We start from the raw sequence: 13,484 nt of genomic DNA, 5'->3' as shown, positions 1-13,484 counted from the left end.
TGTGGAATAAATGGTAAAATTAACTTTTACCAGAATATAGACACTTTTTTGCAAGAGTCTTTTCACCCAGAAAAATTTAACACAGTCTAATTTTTTTATACGTTTATAGAATTTTTAAAATACAAAGAACCAACTCAGGCAAGTCAAAAGGGAAAATTGTGGCAGGATATAAAAACTTTTAGAGGATCGAGAGTTAATATAGTGGTTTAGATGCATGTCTTGCATGCAGGAGATCCCATTACCAGCATTGCATATAGTCTCTCAAGCACCAATAGGAGGGATACTTGAGTACAAACCCTTAGAAGTAGACTCTGAGCACCACAAGATGTGACCCAAAAGCTCAAACCCCAAAAGGAAAACATTTTAGAATTTAGCAAATGTCTCCATTTTCTTAACTTAAAATTGAAGACCTATTGATCAATGGAGTCTTACTCATTTGGCTATTGATTATCCACTCACTGCTAATATATATTAGATCTCTCAGAGTGGAAGGGGAAGGAGGGAGGCAACAGTTGGTTCAAGGAGTTGATACTGGTAAACGGCATTAGAGTTTGATTCTCTGGAGTGATAGTACAACAGGTAAGAAGTTTGCCCTGCGTGAGGCCCACCTGGGTTCAATCCCCAGCATTCCATATGGTTTCCCAAGCACAGGCAAGAGTAATTCCTGAGTGTAGAGCCAGGAGTAACCCCTGAGGACAGCTGGGTATTACTTCAAAACAAACAAACAAAATTAATAAATAAATAAAAATTAAAAATAATTTTAGGCACTGTGGTTTACATAAGAGTTAATGTAGGATTTTATGTATAAAACATCCCAGCATCAACCCTCTCTCCTCTTCCCTCCACTACTGTCCAGTGACCCAACTCTATACTCCCAATCCCTACAGTAAGCTTCCTGCTAAGATAGTTCTCAGTTTTATTGCATTTGTTATTCCCCTACTATTTCTTTATATCCCACTTTTGAGAGAAATTATTCTATGCCTTCCCCTCTCTTTCTGATTAACTTTGCTTAGCACGATACCCTCTAAATCCATCCACATAACAGTGAAGCACATGATTTTAATGTTTCTTATAACCAAGTATATATACCAGTTTCTTATCCAGGCATCTGTTCCTGGACATTTGTGTTGTTTCTGTATTTTGGCTATTGTGCATAGTGCTTAAATAAGCACTGGAGTGCAGATTTTTTTTTTCTGAATGGAATTTTAGATCTCTGGTGGTATGTGGCTATACATTTATTAATATAGGAGATGACAATCGGATATTTGTAATAATAATGTGAGCTAACAGTAAATGAGTTCAATTTTTCCAAATATGTAAACACAGTCTTACTTTATGCCATGAATAAACATTCTTATTTTTCATGAAAATGTAGAGAGACCTGGGAGCCAGTGGACTATATATCCAAGGGTTTGTGTACAGGCCATATATTATATTGCTGGCAGGTGCAATGAATGGTAAACAGGCTGATTTATTTTTCATTCTTTCTGATTATCTTCGTGTGTACCCTTGCCATTTTTTGCATGTGATCTTGGAAATTCAAAAGACTATTGGGAATGTGATGTAAATAGTTGTGCAAATTAACTATTAATTATTTAATTTTGAAACGTCTTCACGGAGCCCAACCTAATATGAACAGTTGCTTTTTCACAGGAGGTTTTATGGAGACTGAAGCTGCCGCCCAGGAGTCCCTGGGGTTGGGCAAACTTGGAACACAAGCAGAGAAGGATAGAAGACTAAAGAAAAAGTAAGTTTGGAGACTCTTTTGCGCATTTTTTTTGGTTTGTTTAATTCATTGGTTATCATTGTAGGGAATTGAAAAAGAAAAAGAGGCTTGGAAACAAAAAACTAGTCTGTGGCGGATTTCGTCTTGGTGTTCCCTAATAATCTTATTACTTTTATTTCTTGGCTCTCAAAGGTTACAGTTTTAATTGCATATCAAAATCATTTGTTGTGCCATCGAAATAATTTCTTCTAAGAGACCAAAGATGGACTCAATTCTATATAAAATTCTTAATGTAATATTTTATTTGACGTTAAATTCCATGATGGGATTGACATGATAAAATGTGGGTATGCCAATTAAACTTGGTGTTCCCTTTAACCACAATCAATATGCCTCCTGTTAAAGTGGAGTATTTTAAAGAAGAATATTTCTCTGACTAGTTGAATATAAACTTATTTTAGATTCACAGCAGATTGTTTTGCATCTGTCAGGAAACTGATAGTGTATCATTTCATTCACATATATTATGGAACATTTAAATGACTTAAAAACTTGGCACATTTTGGGTCATAGCAGCTGTTGGAAAGCCTGCGGGTCCAGAAAGAGCTTATTTTTAAAATACGTAGTAACATTTTCAATAGTTAAATAATTTTGTAAGAATATACTCTTTAAAAGGCAAAGGATTTCTCTGTATTCCAAAATTGTCTGGTTGGTTACTCCTTTTCTTCCCTCTTAGAAAATGTGTTATTTATATTGACTTCATAGATTTTTATGCCCCTGGATCTTTTCTCATGAAAGAATGTCCATTGCTCTCTGAATATTATCATAGCAACTATACTCACTTGTTTATAGAATTGAGACTAGTCAAATTTCCCTCTGGTTTCCTCTCACTTGTTTTACATAGAATTATTAACAATGAGGAAATATGTACTTACAAATTGCAGGACAGCTCACCAGTCTAATTGTTTCATTAATTTGTCACTTATTAAGTTTAAATATATAAACAAATTTAGAAGGAATGCTGCCCATTGAAAGACTTGACCTTGGAAGCTTTATCTTTTTTTAATGTAGTAAAATGTTCACACACATTCAGTACTCGTAGGTGATTCTTTTCCCATTACTAATAGCTCAAAAGTAGATACAAATATCTATAGCTATGTCGTCTATACTTATCCATATTTATGTCTATAATTCTGGAGCTATAGCCCAGCGGGTAGGGCATTTGCCTTGCACATGCCTGACCCAGGTTCAATTCCTCCATCCCTCTCAGAGAGCTCAGCAAGCTACCAAGAGTATCCTGCCCACAGGGCACAGCCTGGAAAGTTCTCATGGCATATTTGATATGCCAAAAACAGTAACAAGTCTCACAATGGAGATGTTACTTGCGCTCACTTGAGCAAATTGATGAACAACGGGAGGACAGTGTGATAGTGCTACATCTATAATTCACGTTCCCTCCCATGTTTTCCAAACGGGCAACAGGTTATTTTCAGAGAGCAATCATAGATGGATTCAGAGCACTGAACATGGAGTCATTATGTGACAGTAAAGATCTGAAGCCAGTTCACCGCCTACTGAGTCAAACTCAGTGATTTACATTCAAAAGCATGTTTAGATAATATTAAAATATAAGTGAAAGTTATGCATTTTCTTAATTCCCATCGGGTGAGTGATTTTGACTGTCTAAAAAAATTCTGAAAATCTTACCTTTGAGACATTCTTTAAAATTTATCAGGATAATTAAAACCAGCCTAGCTAGTGAATATGATTCATTTTCTGTAAAACTCATCATTTTTACTGAATAAAATATTTTAAAATAATGAACATCACACCATGATTTATATTTAGGTTATAGATAAGGTTGATTATTGAGTCAATATGTAATGTCATTAATAGTGCTTGGGACTAAGGTAGATGTACTTTTAAAGCCTTCAAATTAGACATTCAAATTACATCCTGAGTTTTAAACTAAACAATTAAGGTTTAGCTATTTTTAACTTTAAATATTAATATTAATTTTATGGAGTTATTATTAAAATCAGAGTGAGCTCAAAAATCAGAAACAGACAATAGACTTAGACTGAAAATCTTACTATGCTTACTTTTTTATTTTATTTCAAGTTTGTTTGGCAAGGTACAATTTTAGAATGTATTGCATAAAATTACATGAAATTGGTTCTTTGCTATAGAGAAGAATATTAAGAATTTTCTGTATCAAATGAAGATTACAGTTGTTAGTAAAGTTACTTCCTATAAGACAATAGTAATTGGGTTAAAATGGATCTAACTAGAGAGTTAATCAGTTAAAGGAAAATTTTTATCATTAATTTCCCCATAGCAAAGACGCTTTGAGCATAAATTAATATCTAGTATTTATGAGAATTATTCAAAATTTAAAAACCAGGACTTATTTAGAACATTCACAATGTGACAACTTGGTTTCTGGGTTAACAAAAAGTGAGGCATTCTCTTATAATAACTTCTGTAGGATAAGAAAGATAATTTTTTAAATTACATATTTTAAATTTTACTTTTATCAAGTTTTATTTTTGTTATTAAAATTGACATTTTATTCCTCAATTTTATCAAGTATTTTAAATTTCATTTAAACAAGTTTAGTTATCTTATTTTGAATGATATCATGTGGGTAACTTCTTTTTAAAATGTAAATCAGTATATAAGTTGTATGTTCCTAGTTGTAATGACTAGTTTCCTACCATTTTTTATTTCAGACATTCTATCTATTAATGATATAAACTGATTTTTCCTATATAAGTTACTTAATTTAAACCCATATTCTCAGTCCTAAAGATTATATCAGAGATTAGATACTAAGGGAACAAACAGAGCTGGAAAAATTCTTATTTTCAGCTTTGCTACAGCATCAATTGTCTGCAATCAGCAATCTGCTAATTTAAAATTAATTGGAAGAAATATTCATTAAAAGTAATGACACATTATTTTTAAATTTTTATGAGGGCGATACTGTCAGAATAAGATTCAAAACATTCCACAGTCTTGTAAAGTTAAAAACTCTGTCCTGTTAACAATATCAAACAAAATTCTAGTTAGTAGTATGTATATCATCCAACAAATTAAATGTATATTGGTTAGAACAATTCTACTAAATTTTACTTTAACTATTTTTCCTGATATATGCATTTGCTCTTTTTATATTTTGGGTCATTTTGCTTTAATGAGAATTAAAACTGTGATCTAGAATCTGCTAAAACATCTGCTCTTCAAGAAAATCTTTTTGACCTCTACCAAGTTGGATATTTTCATGAAGCTGATCTTTTCCATCATGATAGCTTACCTCAGCCTCAGGCTCCTTATTTACTGTTAAGTTTACTTTCTATGCATTATCTTTGCCATAACTTCCTTTAAGGCACCAATTCTCTTAATTATCCAAGAGAATTATATAGATCATAGTTGTGTTAAAGTGAAACTCTTCCACTGACTTTGCGCATTCACCTTAATATCTCTTATCTCTTTACAATGAAATGTTGATTATTTGCTATGTCCTGGTAAGATAGCTTTCCAGATCCTTAAGAACTAATTTAAGATTAGTCTCAAAAATGTGTTTCCATGTTAAAATTGTGATTCTTTACATTTCTCTTGATTCTTTATGAGTGTTTCAACATCCTGTGATCTTGTTCATCATCCACTGGTCTAATTAAACTAAGTACTTCTTTAAGCTTAGTACACACAAAGAACTTCTTAGTACTTCTTAGTACTCATTAAGTACTTCTTTCAACTTATTACACACTAAATGTAGTCCCAATTTCTTGGACTTATATTGCTTTTGCGCCAGCTCCTGAAATGTCAATGTTAATGCATTTGGATATAGGATAATACTGTATTAATATTTTACCAGTTTACTTATGTTTACTATTGTATTTAACTGCCAATTTTCCCTATCATTGTCTATAGATATGTTGATAGGATAAAGTTTCAAACTACCTGAATCCTAAGAGATTTGAGGATAAATTTTATGCTTGAATTAAATGTTCCTAGAGGGCAGCTCTATTGCTTGTAAGTAATTTTCCTTCGGAATTTTGAAGGAACATATTGTTCTCAGTTGTAATTAGTAATTATTATTTATTCTGTCATATGAAACATTTTGAACTTCTTTTATCACCCCTCTCACTTTCTGAGTGATGAGTTTTTTCTTTTGTCTTTAGTGTCCAAAAATGCTCTGTATATTTTTATTCAAATATGATAATTTTTCTCTTTCTACTTTACATTCTAAAGACTGCTTAAGATAAATATTCTTGCATGTATTTATGTGCAGGATTTTCACTTCTGTACTCAATTTTTATTTCAGAGAGCTTATTTTTACATAAGGGACTAAAAGATGAAATTATCTGCTTCACTAGTAATGTGTCTGTCTAATATGACAGACATGGATAAAATGTTAAAATGGTAGAAATACCCAATATATGATTATTTGTGTCCAGGAATATAAATTATAAATTTATCTTAATTTTATCAGTTAATTATTTCTTCCTTCAGTCTCATACTGTACACTTTTTAATAAAATATGTGGTTGTTGAAATTTTTATATTGTGAGACTTAAATTGAAATATACCATGTGAATATTAATATCAGGCCTAATATCATTTTCAATCTTTAGTTTCATTATGGTCCTATGTTGAATTTTTGATGTTTCTCTTGAAAGAATATCATTGATGACTGTATATGGATTTCATATTTTGAATCAATTTTTCAACATAATTAAAATGAAATTAACATTCTAACAACTCTCAGCAGCATCCTCCAGAGAAGCAGCTTTCTCCTTGAAGCCTGGCTGTCTTGCAGTTCATCACTACCAATGAATCTTTATATTATAACTTCAAAGACATAAGAGTCAAGTTCTATAGATTTACTTAATTTATTTCCATTGCAATCCTAAGGGTATCTTTCAGTGCATAATGTGCATTCAAGCTGAACTTCCAGTTTTTAGCATTTGATAGGTTCAGAGTTTGCATATCTCTGAGTTTAATAAATGTCACTGAAAATTTTCATAATGAAAGTTACAACAAAAATACCAAAACATTCTTTTATTTAGCATTTAGTAAATATTTATTGTCTGATCCAAGTTAAATTTATAAATGAGCTGCATCCCAGAAGTTAAATTTTGAAGGTGGCTAGAAGCATTGAATATATTTTTTTCATCCAAGTAGTGCTTCATATCCAGAAGGTAAATGACCTTGCTTACTTAACAAAGACAGATTTTACAGGGATTTTATATGAAATGAATCTTGCTAGATAAAGTAAAGGGTAGCATTCCTTGATAGTATTGGAGTTATCTCAGGAATTATACAAACACCAAAATCTGCAAAAAAAGAATTAACAGATAGTATGTACTATTCTTTAGCATGTTGTCAAGACTCTTATATTTTATCTCATTATACATTGTGACTGTCTAGATGTAAGCATTTGACTGGCTGGATTTGGAACAGATCTTTGTATTGGGTCAGTTAGTCTGGAATAATCATTTAGTGCACAGATGGTTACAACAAAACACTCCTGGGCAACAAATTCAAAAGAATCTATTAAAGTTATCTACTTCAGAAACTGAACTCAGTGTTCTCAATATTTCTCTGGGAAAATGTGCCAGTTTCCAATGTGAAACTTGGGAAGCCTGTCTTTTCTTCTTGCACTGAGCTAGAACTGTTGTCGCCTTAACAGTTAATCATGGCTAGATCTCCTGTCTCTGATCTTGAACAGTTGTAAAAATTCCCTGGACATGGGCCGGACAAATAATACAGCATGTAGGGTGTTTGCCATGCAAACAGCTAACCCAGGTTCCCTGATCGCTAACAAGAATGATCTCTGAGTGCAGAACCAGAAATAAGGTTTCAGCACAGCTAACAGTGGCCAAAAAATGAAATGAAAGAAAGAGCAAGGAAAAGAAAGAAAGGAAGGGCAGGGAAGGGAAGGGGAGGGGAGGGCAGGGGAGAGGAGGGGAGGGAAGGGGGAGGGGAGAGAGAGGAAAGTAGAGAGGGAAGAGGTTTGCAAAAAAGGAGAGGGGAAAGGAGGGATGGGAGTGAAGAGGGGAAAAAAGCCTTCCCTGGATATAAAAACTGACAGTATCCAAAGGAATACTAAAAGAACAGTATATTAAAATTTGTTAGGAAAAATGAATATAAGTAAATCTAATGTGAGATAGATGCATTGCATACATATATACACATATACATATGTAAAGGAGAAGACAAATTTGATTTATTATAAGAAAAAGATGAACACAGAAGGAGTTGAGCTGCTATTTTTAGCTCATGGCACAGTGTTAATAGATTATAGTTTGTATGACAGAAGCTCTATGTAGACTCCATATTTTTACCCAGATGAATTTATTTTTTCCATGTAGATAGTAAGGAAAAATAAAACTAAAAAACGTATTGACATTTTTAATCTAAATATGCCCATGTAATATATCCATATAGTTCTGAATTAATGGAACATGCAAATGAGAAATTTTCACTCATTTCACTTGTGTACACTGTCTCCCAAGAACAAACTTTTGATGTTCAAATCATATGTTTCCCTTCTTCAAAGTGATTGTTAAGAAATTAATGTTTAATTTTATGGGCTTTAATTAATGTTTAAACATTTTATGGGCTTTTATCCCTTTTCTAAGTTTTTGAACAAAATGAGAACAATGCTACAAGTGATTACAGTTGTTCTTGATTTTAAAAGGTTTTTTTAGTTTCCAAAATGAATGTAAAATGTATATTATACTATGTTATGACTATTAAGAAAGAGGGTTATTGGTAACCAAGAGTAAATTAAGCCTTGTTTTCAACAATTAAAAAAATTCAAACTTGAAATGAGAAAACATACTGCAGTAATATTGTACATTAAGTTTAGCAGGGAATTTTGCTTACTTTTTTATTATTTTTTGGTGTGGGGGGCAATTTGGGCCACACCTGGTGGTGTTAAGGAAGTACTCCTGACTCTGTTCTAAGAGATCACTCCTGGCAATGATCAGAGAACTCTCTGTGTTGCTGGGATAAATCTAGGACCATGTACAAGACAAGCAACTTACCTTCTGTTATGTATTGGTAATAATTCTTTAATACTTGAACGGAATTAGAATATCAAATTTTATTTATAACTGACGGGCCATTGTGATCAAAGGGCCTGAAAAATGAATAGATGAGAATTTTAGTGAAAAAAAGAGAGAGGTAACATATTTAGTGTTTTTATGACTGATACAGATAAGGCTACTCCATTTTTGAAAGTAAGAAGGTTAAAGGTATATACCCTATTCCATAAATCATATTATTTAAGAAAGAGGTTTATAGAGGGAACTGAATCTAAAAAGGTAAAATTTTATGAGGGCATTGATGAGTTCCACCAATTCACTTAATTCGTCGATTGCCTCGAGCAGGCCCCAGTAACATCTCCTTCGTCCTAGCCCTGAGAACAAGGCCCTTTCAGAGTTAGGAGAATGAGACCCATTATTGTTACTGGTATTTGGCATATTGGATATGCCACGGGGAGTTTGCCAGACTCTGCCGTGTGGGCAGGTTACGTTCGGTAGCCTGCCAGTTTGTCCAAAGTAGGAATGAGATAATCAGATGTCATGCGTCCGCGAATGCGGCTGCACGCTTCCGGGAGCTGGGTTTTATAGTCTCTGAGTCTTGGCTGTTGATGGGATTACATAGCGCCAGGGGGCCAGTTGGTGGGTGTGACCCCGCCTACTGGAATTTGGAGAATGTGGGTGGAGAATGCTCAGCCCCAATCCGAGTAGGCTTGGAGATCTCAGTCCCGGGACCTGTGAACCTTTGTTCCTCTGCCAGTACCTTCATGTGTGCGGAGAGTGGTCTCAGCATGGTGGTGGCTGGTTCTGGAGGTCTTCGGCTGCCGGAGCCCTGGTTGGGGCAGGGAGGGAAACTCAACCCGATCCCCTCCAAGGGGACCCAGCGAGGACAGCCAGGTGCAGGGGCAGGAGAGTCTGTGCTGTTCTCTTCCGGAAGCTGGGTTTTATAGTCTCTGAGTCTTGGCCGTTGATGGGATTACACGGTGCCAGGGGGCCAGTTGGTGGGTGTGACCCCGCCTACTGGAATTTGGAGGATCTGGGTTACTTAATAAGTAAATAAGTAAATTTATTTAGTACACATATGAAGAAGGATTTTTTAAATAATTATAAAATTTAGATATGCATCATATATTTAGATATAATTCAGATTTTTTCTGCAACTCCAAAGAAAATTCTTCCAAAGGCCAGAATTCTAGTTCAAGTCAACATTCTATGCACTGATCAGATTAGAATTGTATCAAGTATTACTAAATGTAGATCTATTAAACCAGCATATTTTTATAGATAAGTAATTAATGTAGAAAGCTGACACAAAATTATCTTTACAGAATGTTAGAAATTGTTAGGAAATAATGTGTGAGACACAAGGTACAGATGCTGCCAAGAAACACAGCAATCACACATGTTCTTTATGGCCTTATGATGAGATCTTTGAACTGAAGTCAGAAGTCAATATAGATAAATTTGAACTGAGACTAAATACATGCTATTAGCAATTACATACTGGGGCGAAAAAGGAATTACCTCTTGGAAAGAGAATCTCTTCTCCTGATCCTTTCCAATATAGATCTGCCAAATTCACAGATATGAAAGGATTATTTTTTGGAGGATTCTAATACAACCAAGACATTCACTCACATGCCCTTTGTATTTTGTCTGCCTTAGGATTCTATAATTATATATGAAACCAAGAGAATTGGACTTAGGAAATCCTCTGCAAGGCTTAATTTGTTTGTTTTTTAACATTGCAATACTGTATTATTGTAGGTACTCAAAACATACTCTTTGAGTAATTTAATATATTATTAGAAACTAGATGGAATGACTCTTAAGTACAGAAAAAAATTACCCTCAAGCTAGAATTAAGACAGTGATTTCTTCTCAGATATCCAAACCAGAATATCTTCATTCTGTTCTTATTCTGTCTCCGCACACCTCAGTATTATATTATTCCACATACTATCTATCTCTTTAAAACCATTTAAATGTATTGATTTTTTTCTTTCCCTTCTCACATCATCACTAAAAGAGCCTCACATCCAGTCTTGTTTTTCTATTATCCATTCTTCATACTTTTACTAAAGAGACTTTTCTAATCATATTTTTAATCATCTTTGTATACTTCTTAAAGCCTGTCAGTCATTCCTTAGCATTCCTAGGATAAATCCCAAATGCCCAAATTTATAGCCCGTAAATTCTGACATTTATGTTTCATATATATCTCACCAGTTTTATTCCTCTCTACTTTACACTTTGTATCTTGTCAATAGATATATCTCCTTCTTGCTTATTATAACTGTTCTCTCCTATGTCATACATTGTTTCATTTTTCTCTTTATCCTTTGAATAGTAATGATATTTTTAATTTTATATCTAATTATTATTAACTAACCACATAGAACTCTACAGTATGTTAAGTGCTTTTTTACATATTTTAGTTGAACTATGTATTTTAATTTTCTAAAGGACACAGAGTCTTATTGCTAGTAACTACTAATTAATTTCATAGATAAAAATTGTAGCTCTTTTGGCACTGTGGTATGCAAAAGAATAGATCTACAGAATTATAATTATACAGGATCTCAAGGTCATACCACAATTTGAAGAGACAATAGTGTGGTATTTCAGTTTGATTGTGAATACACTACATAATTTAAAATGGTTAGTCAAGAATTATTCTCTTCCCATACTCTCGGGATGGGGGGGGGGGGGCGGTGGAAGCAGCAGACTTGACAAAGAGAATAATGTGACAAACCCCGATGTTTCATCATAATAAGTAACATCAATTTTCAGGTAGGGCATTTGCCTTGCATGCAGCCAACGCGGGTTCAATTCCTCCATCCTGCTCAGAGAGCCTGGCAAGCTACCGAGAATATCCCCCCACACACACACACACGGCAGAGCTGGCAGGCTCCCTGTGGCACATTCAGTATGCCAAAAACAGTAACAATAAGTCTCACAGTGGAGACGTTACTGGTGCCTGCTCGAGAAATCAATGAGCAATGGGAAGGACAGTGCTACAGGGCTACAGTACCTTTTTTTTTTTTTAATATTTAGAAAAAAGTCATTTCACATCTGCACGTCTATATTCATTGCTGCACTGTTCACAATAGCCAAAATTTGGGAAAAAACCCAAGTGCCCAAGAACAGATGACTGGTTAAAGAAACTTTGGTACATCTCCATAATGGAATACTATGCAGCTGTTAGAAAATATGAAGTCATGAAATTTACATACAAGTGGTTTTACATGGAAAATATCATGCTATGTGAAATGAGCCAGAAAGACAGGGACAGACATAGAAAGACTGCACTCATCTGGGGAATATAAAGTAACAAAATGGAAGTCGAACACCCAGAATAGTTGAGATAAGTACCAGGAGGTCTGCTCCAGGGCTTGGAAGTTGGCAGCACATGCTGGGCGGAAAGGCAGCTCAGATAGAGAACGGAACACAAAGTAAAGGATGTTTGAAGGACTCGCTCGGGATGCAAGATGCAGGCTGAAAGTAGACTATAAACCGAACACGATGGCCACTCAAAACCTCTATTGCAAACTACAACACCCTAAAGGAAAGAGTGAGCAAAAGGGAATGCCCTGCCACAGAGGCGGGGTGGGGTGGGGAGGATGGGATGGAGGGTGAAAGGGCTACTGAGATCATCGGTGGTGGAGAATGGGTGCTGGTGGAGGGATGGATACTCGATCATTGTATAACTGAAACCCAAGCACAAAAGTTTGTAAGTCTACAATTGTTCCTCATGGTGTTTCACTTATACAAAAATAAATAAATAAAATAAAAATTTTAAAAAAAGAAAAATGTCATTTCAAAGCATAAAATATACCTAAGGCTGAGGAGATAGCTCAAAGGACTAGACAATTGCATGCAGGCAACTGGGTTTAATCACAGCACAGTCCCCTCTGCCCTGCTGAGAGCAACCCCATTAGGCCAAGATATCAACAGGATTAGTCCATGGGCTAGGTGAGCCTCCCCCTCCAAACAAACAATATAATGGTAGCATAAAATAACCTTCTTATTTGATATAGATAGCCACATATAATATTACATTTTTATTTATGTATTCATTTATTTTGGTTTTGGATTCACTCCTGGCAGTGCTCAGAGGTTAATCCTTGCTCTGCACACAGGAACTAACTCGTGGAAGTCTCAAGAGACCATATCAGGAACTTGGGCCCAGGTTGGCATATGCAAGGGAAGCACCTTAACCTCTGTACTACAATTTTACTATAAGAATATAATCTCATTTTAACTGTGTCAGAAATTTAAATATGTGCTTAAATTATTTTAAATGTTATTCATTCCATTGAAACAAAGTCAGTGACTAACCACAAGTATAATTAAATTCTTTTTATAAACTTAAGATAAATGTTGCAATACATTTAAATATGATGTTGATGACTAAATCTGAAGAGTTCTCAAAAATATAGATTCTATTTATAGAATTTTTCAGCTGGTTTGCCAAGTGGATTTTTCCCCTAGATATTTCAAAGCCGCCATGAAGCATTTTCTGTTTCCACGTTTTCAGAGGGCAGTTATTATCTATATTCTGTTGTTAGAGATTGATAAAAAGATTCTAGACAAAAAGTTTCCATCTAAAAGTGCATATGCAATTTCACCTATGTACATTTCATTCATTTATATGTATATGTTTAAATATATTTATTTTCTATTCTACATGATCAAATTTTACAT

At 34.3% G+C, this 13,484-nt stretch overlaps 1 protein-coding gene across 2 annotated transcripts in view; it reads left to right on the top strand.

Annotated features, from left to right (window-relative positions):
- The window catches only part of PPFIA2 (PTPRF interacting protein alpha 2), a 500,781-nt gene that overhangs the window by 439,293 nt on the left and 48,004 nt on the right, over nt 1-13,484 (top strand). For both annotated transcript variants that reach the window (XM_056114449.1, XM_056114448.1), the window contains one exon: nt 1,654-1,747. In XM_056114449.1, coding sequence (XP_055970424.1) covers nt 1,654-1,747 — 94 coding nt within the window. The remainder of the gene's footprint in view (nt 1-1,653; nt 1,748-13,484) is intronic.

The sequence above is a fragment of the Sorex fumeus genome, unplaced genomic scaffold (assembly GCF_029834395.1).
Source record: "Sorex fumeus unplaced genomic scaffold, SorFum_2.1 ptg000003l, whole genome shotgun sequence".
NCBI lineage: Eukaryota > Metazoa > Chordata > Mammalia > Eulipotyphla > Soricidae > Sorex > Sorex fumeus.
Note: the sequence above shows the minus strand (reverse complement) of the source record. Positions and strands in the feature narration are given on the sequence as shown.